This window comes from Cervus elaphus, chromosome 23 (genome assembly GCF_910594005.1).
Source record: "Cervus elaphus chromosome 23, mCerEla1.1, whole genome shotgun sequence".
NCBI lineage: Eukaryota > Metazoa > Chordata > Mammalia > Artiodactyla > Cervidae > Cervus > Cervus elaphus.
In genome coordinates, this window is record NC_057837.1 from 38003340 (window position 1) to 38016038 (window position 12699).

Here is a 12699-nt window from a genome sequence, read left to right on the forward strand (position 1 = left end):
ACCCCAGTCATCAGTATCACCCTTCCTGTCACTCAGGCAGAGAGAAGTAGGCTTCTCTCTTAGCAACCTGCTTCCCCCTCCCTCCTCACTACTCTCTGCAGCCCCAGCCTTGGCCTTGATCTCAGGCTTTGAAGGTGCTGGATTCAATGTGATGGCTGATTCATTGGGTGATAGGCAGTTTTCCCCCAAGCTGCCTGCCTCAGTCTGGAGTGGAACATTCTGGCCTCATAGGAGGGCAGACCAGGAGGCATTAACTCCTGCTCTGCCAGCATGTCTCTCCAGGGCCAGAACCCAGGATTGTGGAAATTGTTCTCTCCAGGGTGGCACGAAAAGGAGCCTTGTGGAGGGCTTTGGACACTCCATATACTTCCTCATTCTCCCCCAGGCCAGACAGGAAACACTTAATCTGCATCAAAGGAGTGTCCCCTGGCCTGCCCCTCTTTCCAACACAATTGCCACCTCTGCCCTTATGTCTACACTTCCTGGAGCCACCCGTGCCTTCTGCACACCTTCCCCTGCCACCTGCTCCCGGGGTCAGCCCCCACCTTCAGCAGAGATTTATACCTTTCCGAATACTCACACAGGAAGCCAAAGCCACCACAGGCTGGTGCAGAGGCTGAGACAGGCCTGGGTAGGAGCTATGTCAACATTCCAGTTCTCCCATCCTCAGGGTGGCTGGCAGATGGGGGCATCTGAGCAGTGTGGGGCGGGGGGCCTAAGCAGAGGGTGGGAGCTTTCTGGGAGGGGCCTTGGCCAGACGAGGCTCAGCAGGATTCCCCCAGGTTGGTAGTCCCTCCTCCACTTAGTCCTGTCTTGAAGGTACTGAGGGAGAGGATGTAATTTATGACACTAGTAATCTTCTCTAATGATGTGCGGTTGTCTTGCCAGATACCTTTGTTGAGGGAGATGCAATAACCCATTTCAGCACATGTATTCACTGTCCATAATGTATTTTGGAGCATCTACATGGAGAAGGGGTCATTTCTTCTTTGGCTGAGCAAAAAAAAATACTTTTGGACCATTAGTAGAAAAAAAAAAGAGATGCCTATAGGCAACATAAAAATGTTTGTAAGATTCTGGTTTCAAGTAATTTCTGTTTCCTAAGATGTGACACTGCAGATCCCTGAGTGCACATGTATGCACAGGAGAATACACACATGTGTATTATGGGACATTATATGGCAGGAACTGAGATCACTAATAAACTTGTCAGCTCTCCCTTACCAGCACTGCACTCTGCCTGCACACAGAGGATGTTCAGTAAACATGCGTCTGTGTTCAGCTGCTCAGTCATGTCTGACTCTTTGCAGCCCCATGGACTGTAGCCCACCAGGCTCCTCTGGCCATGGAACTTCTCAGGCAAGAATACTGGAGTGGGTTGCCATTTCCATCTCCATGTGATCTTCCCAACCCAGGGATCGAACCCACCTCTCCTATGTCTCCTGAATTGCAGGCAGATTCTTTACCGCCTGAGCCATCAGGGAAGCCCCTCAGGAAATGTTAGGCGAGTTCATGAATTAACTGCTGAACAAGGAACTGCGTGGTGACATTGGATTTTGATTTTGAGGCCCAGCCCAGGAGTGCAATCTCTGAATGTGAAACCCTTAAGTGACTCAGCCAGAAGGACACAAGGCACGTGTGCTATGCAGGTGGCCCTGGCACCCTGCTTCTTGCCCGTGACCCCTATTGCTTCCATGCGTCTCCACGCCTGGTGTCCAAAAGCCTACCTGCACCTGCGATTCTCGGTTGAGGGCTGTCCTGGGCCCTCCATTCTGCCTGACAGGGGTTGGTGGGTCAACACCCAGCTCCCACGCCCTTGGGCAGGGTAACTGAAGACTGAGTTCCACCCCGTCTCCCAGAGCCCCAGGGGATGGGGGCCTAGTGCCAACCGCCCACGTGGCCAACGCACCTCTCCTCTCTGATGCCCTGCTGCCTCCACCTCCATCTCCTGCCCTCCTGGCGCTTCCTGGGACCACGTCCCCAGAAATGACATCAGATCCTTGCTGCAGGGTCAGCTTCTTGGGGAACCCAAACTGAGACAGACACCTTTAATCACCTGACTTCTAACAAAGCACCCCTCATGCAATCGTGTGCTTGTGCCTGAAACGCGGTGAAAACAAGCCGATCCATCACCTGACACGTTTCAGGTGTGACATCCAGACTCTGACCCTCTAATGAGCCCCGCGATGCCCCAAGACAAAGGGCTCGTCTACTTTCTTAAATGAGCTCAGCTCAGTGGCTGTTAGCAGGGCACCCCTGTCCTGAGCAAGGCTGGCCCACCTGCAAGCCCAAGGCCCCTGTTAATCAGACAAAGGATGTGCAAGCAAATAAAACATTTTAATTAAGGCTTCATCGGCAAGCCAGATGGGCCAACCATGGTCTAATCCAAAGAACCTTGTATCCTCACCCTTGTAGCCTCTGTTCTAAAATATCCAAGCATGTGTCCTCAGGGGCCCAGAGACACCTCCTCCCGGTTAGCTCAGGCACTAGAGGATCCCTTCTCTCCCAGTTTCTTCTTGTTTGCCTTCGTCTTTTCAATCGTGGTCTCCACAATGACAGCAGTCTCTTCGTACGTCTGGATGCTCTCAGTGGAAAACTTCTCTATGGATTCCATCACCTCCACCTTCTCGTAGGCCAGCTTCCTGGGAGGGCTTCTCGCCGGCCGGCTGCTGCTCTGAGCCCCATGCCCTTCGGGCCCACCCAGAGTGACCTGAGGCCCTTGAGACCGGGGTGTAGACGGCCCCTCTGGACCAGGTGCCACCATGGGACAGGGCCCTCTGGCCCCCTCCTCCTCCTTCTGGCCATCCTGTTTCTCCTGGAGGCCCTTTAGTTCTTTGGCGTTTTTCTCATCCCCTTTGTCTGCAGGGTGCGGGGTGGGAGGGCGTCCATCTTCTTTCCCTTCAGGGGCCCCCTCTTCCTCCTTCAGACCGTCTTCTTTCCCCTCAGGGGGCTCTCCTTCATCCTTCAGACCGTCTTCTTTCCCCTCAGGGGGCCCCCCTTCATCCTTCAGACCATCTTCTTTCCCCTCAGGGGACCCCCCTTCATCCTTCAGACCGTCTTCTTTCCCCTCAGGGGGCCCCCCTTCATCCTTCAGACCATCTTCTTTCTCCGGGGGAGGCCCCTGTCCGTCCTCCAGAGGGGGCTCAGGCGGCTGGGGAGAGGGTTCCACGCCGCTGTCAGGACGCACAGAGTCTTCCCCCTTAGAAACCACCACGCCCCCTTTGGCTGGGACAGAGAAGACACAGAAGCCAGGATCTATGAAACTGGCATCTCCAGAGACCATCACGTACCGCCCTTTGGTGTACAGGTCAGCAGGGGGCTCGGGTTCTCTGGGGCCTTTCACCTTCTCCTTGATCATCTTGCCTAGCTTCTCAAAGGCTTTGCTTATCTTGCCTCCATCTGGGACATCCTCCGGAGCCCCGTCCTGGGTTGGAGGACTTGCTTCTTCATCCCCAGGTTCAAGCTTAGACTCGCCCTCTTCTTTGAGTACCTCCTGCCCCGGCTTCATGTCCCCTGGACCTCTAAGCGGTGTCTCTTCCAGAATTTCATCTGCTCTGTCTTTCGCTACCATCTCCTTTTTCCTCGGAAGGTTCTTGGGGAGGCCTTTGAGTCTTGGTTTCACTGCAGTTATGTCCTGCACAGCCCTGGTGAGATCTTTGAAAAAAGAAAAAAGGAGGTGGGTGCAATGAGTCAAGGCCAATGAAAGAGGAAGAAAAAGTATTTGTTGAAAAATACATGCCTAGCACTGGGGTGGGGTTTACTGGTTGGCTGGTTGGCAACAGGGTAGAATCTCTGGGTCCTAAGCATTCATGGCCCACACTGAGGACCCAGCCCTGCCGGCTGCTGTGTGAATTTGGGATGAGTCACTTGGCCCCTCCAGGCTTGCAGAGCAGAGGGGAGGCCCCCACAGTTCCCTTCACACTGGGTACAACTTACTGAGATCCATGTTTCTCCTGCAATAACACTCTGTGGGAGCAGGGCCTCTGCCCCACCCCAGCACCCTCACCTCGAGGTCACAGGGGACACTTGGATCCAGACCAGACCAGGAAATCCAGTCCAAAGAGTCACTGTCACCTCAGGCTTCCCCAAAGGAGCAACTCAGAGTCACCCCGCCTTCCTCTGCTGGGTTTGGAATAGCCTCCAGGCACACCCTTGTCCCCCCTGCACCCCAAGCCAGATAAACACCGCCACTCCTTGCTCACCATCCCCTTCCTCCTGTGCAACAAGAGGAAGCAATGCTCTTAAACCCAGAATGGGAATCCCCTGGGTCAGAGGCCACATTCACTGCTTCAGACCAGCCAAGAGGAGAAACTTAAAGTTTCAGAAAGGACAAAGTTTCACCATGTCTCATCCAAAAGGTGGGCTTTTAGTTCCAGGTGGCACTAGTGGTAAAAAAAAAAAAAAAAACAAACTGTCTGCCAGTGCAGGAGACATAAGAGACACGAGTTCGATCCCTCGGTCAGAAGATTCCCCTGGAGGAGGGCAGGGCAACCCACTCCAGTAATCTTGCCTGGAGAATCCCATGAACAGAAGAGGCTGGCAGGCTAGAGTCCATGTTGTCACAAAAGAGTCGGACACGTCTGAAGTGACTTAGCACACACACACACACACATCCAAAAAGCTTTCGAGATTTACTAACAGAGTGATTTTTTAACTTTTTCACCCCAAAGTCTTCTCCAGACACCCTCCTCCCTTTGTTAACCAGAGGACTTGGGTTCACAGAGCCAGGGCATCCCATAGGGGTGACCCTCAATGACAGAGCAGAGTGAGCAGGCATGGCAGGTGCAGGCCATGAAGCCATGGGGGAGGGACGCAAGGGGGACATGTCAAAGCAGGTGGCCAGGAGCAGGTATGCAGAAGAGGGTGCTTGCAGGACCAGCTGCTGGATTTCAGGGCCTGCTGTTCAAAACTGTGAAGAATTTCCAGATTGCAACAGCAAAGCATCAAACCCAGCACCCTGTGCACAGCTACAGGCCCCTGAAGCCAGCCTGGGTGTCTGGGGACCCGTGCCCCTTCTCCCATCTCCACAAAGCCCTCTGAGCTTTCTGAGACCCTGGGATTTGACAGCACTGTAAGCCAGGCTTTCCTTCCTCCAGGCACTGTTCTGTTCGGTCCTGACTGGGGAGACTGAGCCATGAGTGGACATCTCACAAGTGTAGGAAACCATCCCCAAAGGACCAAGTGTTGAAGGCAGAAGCTCCACTGCCCACCAAGCTCTTCCTGCTCAGTTTTGAATGGAAGAGAAAACGAACAAAAGTTGAGCATCTACTCTGCTCCTGATGCTAGATTAAGCACCTTTGCTTAAAACAGTTCATTTCACTGGGGGAGGGGGAGGGTGGATAGATACATTTCATTATCTACTTCTTGCCAAAGTAAATGTTAATTGCAATTTTCTCCCCAATTAAATGCCTCGTGCTCATGGATGGTGACCTCTCGCATGGCCTGACTTTCTCCTTGTAAACTTTTAGACTCAGTCACTCAGCACCAGTGGGAGGACATCAGCAAGGGCGAGGAGGGACCCCACATAAAAGCACTGAATTTCCAGCTGGATCAGAAAGGAGCATGAATGTTGCATTCAGGGACAAAGTCGCTTGATTTTTTCCATTTTCCTAGGACAGAAAATAGAACAAGCCAGAGTTGGGGACTCACCTTTCCCACCATGCCGAGGGCTGAGGGAGGCCCCATGGCTCGCAGTGTACAGGGTGATTGGAGTCTCAATGAAGGCAGAGCTCAGCCTGGCAGGAAGAACCAGAAAGAGGGAGGTCACCATCGTTAAGTCATCAAGCCAAACAGAATGGGGTTGGGGGGTAAGAGGGAGGCTCTAGTGTCCAGCAAAAATGAATAAGGCTTCCTCTAGATCCAACAGCTCAAGAACCATGAATGTACTCACACATTGTATGATGATGGGAAGGTCAAGTCATAAACTGTGAAACACACATAAAAAATGGTAAGGTAGAAATGACTGATAATCTAAATATGCCCCTTTTCTGTTGAACAGGAGTTCTCTGTGTTTTGGGGTTTTTTTTTTTAAATAAGAGATGGTTTCCCAGGTGGCTCAGTGGTAAAGAATCCACCTGGCAATACAGGAGCTGCAGGAGACATAAGTTTGATCCCTGGGTGGGAAAGATCCCCTGCAGGAGGCAATGGCTACCCACTCCAGTATTCCTGCCTGGAGAATTTCATGGACAGGTGAGCCTGGTGGGCTATAGACCTTAAGATCGCAAAGAGTCAGACACGACTGAGCATGCACACCACCCCTAAAATAAGAGAATGGCCAGCCCAGGATCAATTATTTATGGCAACCAGGATATGATTCTCCAACTTGTTTTTTAAAGAATAGTTTCTATAACCAGAGAGAGCAGGAAGATAAAAGCAATTGAGACAAAATGTAAATAGCTAGTGAATCTAAGAGGATTCATAATTTCCTTGCTCTGGGCCTGCAACACTTCTATCAGCATGAAATTATATCAAAATTAAGAGTTCTATATAAACACACAAAAGAGGTATCCAGTTACCTTTTGATGAAGTCCTGCCTCCAAACCAAAACTTTTCACAAAGACATTTAAATACCAGTTCAAGATATTTTGTATATGTGTGCATGAAGCATTCACTGTGACATAAATATAATTGAGTTCAGCACAACACATTGACCGGAACTAGAGAAAACAAAAGAAAATCTTCCTTTTCCTGTGACACATTACAGCACTCATATGTCAAGACAGAGCGCCAGAGAGAGGACAGCAGTGTCCCTGGGGGGACACCCAGGTGTTTCTCTTTTACCTCAGTCTAAACCCCCCCAAACACACTCACACATTGCATGATGATGGGAAGGTCAATCATAAACTGTGAAACACACATAAAAAATGGTAAGGTAGAAATTGCTGATAATCTAAATATGCCACTTCTCTGCTGAACAGGAGTTCTTTGTTTTGGGGGCTTTTTAAAATAAGAGAGGGCTTCCCAGGTGCCTCAGTGGTAAAGAACCCTCCTGCCAACACAGGAGCCACAGGAGATATAAGTTAAATCCCTGGGTTGGTGGAAAGATCCCCTGGAGAAGGCAGTGGCTACCCACTCCAGTATCCCTGCCAGGAGAATCCCATGGACAGAGAAGCCTGGCGGGCTAGGCTGAACTGAAGAATCTCCACTTAATAGAGAAGCAGAGTCCTTACACTGGGAGGCTGGCCTCAATCCATTCTCCACACATCTAGGGCTATAGGTACACAGGTGGATACAGCCATATATGTAGGCATGGGTACAGATAGGAATAATGGAGACACCAGTGTAGATGTGTGTGTACATAAAGATGATGCAGATGCTGATGGTTTATACATGTACATAAAGACGACAGAGGTATATACAGTTTATGCATGTACATAAAAACAACAGAGATGTAGACAGGTTATACATGTACATAAAGATGACAGAGACGTAGATAGATTATGCATGTTCATAAAAATGATGGAGATGTAGACAGCTTATATATGTACATAAAAATGTTGGAGGTATAGACAGTTTATGCATGTACATAAAGACAATGGAGATGTAGTCAGTTTATACATGTACATAAAAATGATGGAGATGTATACAGCTTATATAGGTACATAAAAATGATGGAGATGTAGACAGCTTATACACATACATGAAAACCATGGAGGTATAAAGGTTAGTAGAAGGAAAGAAATCTTAAAAATTAGGGCAGAAATAAATGCAAAAGAAACAAAAGAGACCATAGCAAAAATCAACAAAGCCAAAAGCTGGTTCTTCAAGAAAATAAATAAAATAGACAAACCATTAGCCAGACTCATCAAGAAACAAAGGGAGAAAAATCAAATCAACAAAATTAGAAACAAAAATGGAGAGATTACAACAGACAACACAGAAATACAAAGGATCAAGAGACTACTATCAGCAACTATATGCCAATAAAATGGACAACTTGGAAGAAATGGACAAATTCTTAGAAAAGTATAACTTTCCAAAACTGTACTAGGAAGAAATAGAAAATCTTAATAGACCCATCACAAGCACAAAAATTGAAACTGTAATCAGAAACCTTCCAGCAAACAAAAGCCCAGGACCAGATGGCTTCACAGCTGAATTCTACCAAAAATTTAGAGAAGAGCTAACACCTATCCTACTCAAACTCTTCCAGAAAATTGCAGAGGAAGGTAAACTTCCAAACTCATTCTATGAGGCCACATCACCCTAATACCAAAACCTGACAAATATGTCACAAAAAAAGAAAACTACAGGCCAATATCACTGATGAACATAGATGCAAAAATCCTTAACAAACGTCTAGCAAACAGAATCCAACAACATATTAAAAAGATCTATATTATGACCAAGTGCACTTTATCCCAGAGATGCAAGGATTCTTCAATATCGGCAAATCAATTAAAGTAATACACCACATTAACAAATTGAAAAATAAAAACCATATGATTATCTTAATAGATGCAGAGAAAGCCTTTGACAAAATTCAACATCCATTTATGGTAAAAAACCCTCCAGAAAGCAGGCATAAAAGGAACATACCTCAACATAATGAAAGCTATATATGACAAATCCACAGTAAACATTATCCTCAATGGTGAAAAACTGAAAGCATTTTCCCTAAAGTCAGGAACAAGACAAGAGTGCCCACTCTCACCACTACTATTCAACATAGTTTCAGCCAGAGCAATCAGAGCAGAAAAAGAAATAAAAGGAATCCAGATTGGAAAAGAGGAAGTAAAACTCTCACTGTTTGCAGATGACTTGATCCTCTACATAGAAGACCCTAAAGACTCCACCAGAAAATTACTAGAGCTAAGCAATGAATATAGTAAAGTTGCAGGATATAAAATCAACACACAGAAATCCCTTGCATTCCTATACACTAACAATGAGAAAACAGAAAGAGAAATTAAGGAAACAATTACATTCACCATTGCAACAAAAAGAATAAAATACTTAGGAATATATCTACCTAAAGAAACAAAAGACCTATATATAGAAAACTATAAAACACTGGTGAAAGAAATCAGAGGACACAAATAGATGGAGAAATATACCATGTTCACGGATTGGAAGAATCAATATAGTGAAAATGAGTATACTATTCAAAGCAATCTATAGATTCAATTCAATCCCTATCAAGCTACCAACGGTATTTTTCACAGAACTAGAACAAATAATTTCACAATTTGTATGGAAATACAAAAAACCTCGAATAGCCAAAGCAATCTCGAGAAAGAAGAATGGAACTGGAGGAATCAACCTGCCTGACTTCAGGTTCTACTACAAAGCCACAGTCATCAAAGACAGTATGGTACTGGCACAAAGACAGAAATATAGATCAATGGAACAAAACAGAAAGCCCAGAGATAAATCCACGCACCTATGGACACCTTATCTTTGACAAAGGAGGCAAGAATATACAATGGAGAAAAGACAGTCTCTTTAACAAGTGGTGCTGGGGAAGCTGGTCAACCCGCTTATAAAAGAATGAAACTAGAACTCTTTCTAACACCACACACAAAAATAAACTCAAAATGGATTAAAGATCTAAACATAAAACCAGAAACTATAAAACTCCTAGAGGAAAACATAGGCAAAACAGTCTCCGATATAAACCACAGCAGGATCCTCTATAACCCACCTCCCAGAATATTGGAAATAAAAGCAAAAATAAACAAATAATTAAAATAAAAAGCTTTTGCACAACAAAGGAAACTATAAGCAAGGTGAAAGGACAGCCTTCAGAATGGGAGAAAATAATAGCAAACGAAGCAACAGACAAAGGATTAATCTCAAAAATATACAAGCACCTCCTGCAGCTCAATTCCAGAAAAATAAAAGACCCAATCAAAAAGTGGGCCAAAGAACTAAACAGACATTTCTCCAAAGAAGACATACAGATGGCTAACAAACACATGAAAAGATGTTCAACATCACTCATTATCAGAGAAATGCAAATCAAAACCACAATGAGGTACCATTTCACGCCAGTCAGAATGGCTGCTATCCAAAAGTCTACAAGCAATAAATGCTGGAGAGGGTGTGGAGAAAAGGGAACCCTCTTACACTGTTGGTGGGAATGCAAACTAGTATAGCCACTATGGAGAACAGTGTGGAGATTCCTTTAAAAACTGGAAATAGAACTGCTATATGACCCAGCAATCCCACTGCTGGGCATACACACCAAGGAAACCAGAATTGAAAGAGACACGTGTACCCCAATGTTCATTGCAGCAGTTTATAATAGCCAGGACATGGAAGCAACCTAGATGTCCATCAGCAGATGAATGTATAAGAAAGCTGTGGTACATATACACAATGGAATATTATTCAGCCATTAAAAAGAATACATTTGAATCAGTTCTAATGAGGTGGATGAAACTGAAGCCTATTATACAGAGTGAAGTAAGCCAGAAAGAAAAACACCAATACAGTATACTAACGCATATATATGGAATTTAGAAAGATGGTAACGATAACCCTGTATGCGAGACAGCAAAAGAGACACAGATGTATAGAGCAGTCTTTTGGACTCTGTGGGAGTGGGCGAGGGTGGGATGATTTGGGAGAATGGCATTGAAACATGTAAATTATCATATGTGAAACAAATTGCCAGTCCAGGTTTGATGCATGATACAGAGTGCTCGGGCCTGGTGCACTGGGGAGGGATGGGATGGGGGGGGTGTTCAGGATGGGGAACACATGTACACCTGTAGTGGATTCATGTCAATGTATGGCAAAACCAATACAATATTGTAAAGTGAAAAAAAAAGGAAAGAAAACCATGGAGGTATAGACAGTTTATGCATGTACATAAAGACAATGGAGATGTAGACACTTTATGCATGTACATGCATAAAGACAATGGAGATTCAGATACTTTATGTGGAGATGAGGTGCAGGCTTAGGTGATAAAGCTATACGTGTACCCATAGATAATGTAGATACAGGTGTATGTAGATACAAATTTAAGTGATATAGGCGTGGATACAGATGATGTGGTGATGGACAGGGAGGCCTGGCGTGCTGCAATTCATAGGGTCGCAAAGAGTTGGACACAACTGAGCGACTGAACTGAACTGACTGACTGACAGATGATGTAGATGTGGGTGGAGGTAGAGATGCAGATGTAGATGATGTAGAGGTAAGTGCAGGTGTAAGTGTAGGTGATGCATGCATCAGCGTAAATAGAAGTGTTGAAGATGATGCAGGCACAGAAAATGCAGATGTGGGGTAGATGTACATGTAGATGATCCAGACAGACGTAGATGGCAGAGTAGGTCTCAGGTGTAGATACAGATGATGTAGGTGTAGGTGATGTAGAGACAGGTGTAGGTGTAGATGATACAGATGTAGGTTAGGTGATGTGGGCGTAGCTACAGATGATGTAGAGAATGTAGGTGTAGTGTAGATGTACACTTACAGATGCTGTAGACACAGATGTGGGCATAAGTACACGTGTAGGTGCAGACACGGTCACATAGATGAACATGGAGGAAACGGAGAGTAACTGATGCAGGTGTAGATGTGAATGAGGCTGAGACAGAGACAGAGACACTTGCCAGCAGAGTTCATGTCCCAATCCATCGTGTGGAGACCAGACAGCCTGCTGGCAGCCACAGTACTGACTGGCCAGGTGCTCAGAGCCACCATGGCAGCAGCAGTAATAACATCAACTGCTCTGAGCACTGGTCCAGTTCCAGGTACTGTTCAGGCATCTCACCTGCAACATCTCAATAACCACACCTAGTCATCCTTTCAGCTAAGACATTCCTGTCCCCAAAGACCTGTGGAGCCGAAAGACACCTTGACACCCAAACGCTCCCATGGTCATCTTCATCACCCATCCCCTCCCCCCACCATCACTCAAGCCAGAGTCCACATCTCTGTTGCAAACCCATTCATCCTCTGCCTCCCCCACTGGCATTCCAGCCCCATGAGGTCCTGGATTTGGGGGTCTCCTTCTGGTGGCTCAGATGGTAAACAATCTGCCTGCAATGGGTCGGGAAGATCCCTTGGAAAACAGAATGGCTACCCACTCCAGTATCCTTGCCTGGAGAATCCCCTGGACAGAGGAACCTGGCAGGCTACAGTCCAAGGGGTCACAAAGAGTCAGACACGACTGAGCAACTAACACTTTCACTTTTCAGCCACATTCCCTACAGCCTGGAACTGGAACATGGAAAAACGTGGAACAAGTAAGTGGCTCTGTGCCCATGGGCTCTGCCCACCCCAACCGCACCTGTTGCCTTCATTCTCGATGATGCGATGATACCGGTCCAACTCGTTCCTCAGGGTCTGCTGGGCGACCACCAGCTGCCGGCAGTCATAGGATGACCTCTCCAGGCTCCTCTCCGCCTCTTCAATCTCCTTCCGCAGGGTGTCGATCTGCTCATTGTAGAGCTGAATCTCATCATCATAACACTCGTGGGCGTCTCTGATGGCTTGTTCCAGGGCCGCGGTCTGCGGGCAGAGTCACAGTCAGGAGGAAACCCCGCCACCGTCTCCCTTCGGACACAGACACAGCAGTGGAGAATCCAGACAGTGTACCCAGTTGTATTTGTCTTGTTGGTTTGTTTCTCTGTCAGCAGAGAATCTTTAAGCCACAGAAGCATCCCTTGATGCTTGTATCAGCATCCCCGGAAATCAGCCTTTAGTGGAGCCCCGACCCAAGGCAGTAGGAAGATGAGAAACTCA

The 12699-nt window shown here is 46.8% G+C and overlaps 1 protein-coding gene across 3 annotated transcripts in view; it reads right to left on the minus strand.

Moving 5' to 3' along the window:
- Window positions 1-2318: 2318 nt before the first annotated feature.
- BFSP1 (beaded filament structural protein 1) overlaps window positions 2319-12699 on the minus strand; it is a 65283-nt gene continuing 54902 nt past the window's right edge. For all 3 annotated transcript variants that reach the window (XM_043883066.1, XM_043883065.1, XM_043883067.1), the window contains exons 6-8: window positions 12245-12465; window positions 5650-5735; window positions 2319-3654 (exon numbers count right to left, since the gene is read on the minus strand). In XM_043883066.1, the coding sequence (XP_043739001.1) occupies window positions 2480-3654; window positions 5650-5735; window positions 12245-12465 (1482 nt within the window). In that variant the 3' untranslated portion in view covers window positions 2319-2479. The remainder of the gene's footprint in view (window positions 3655-5649; window positions 5736-12244; window positions 12466-12699) is intronic.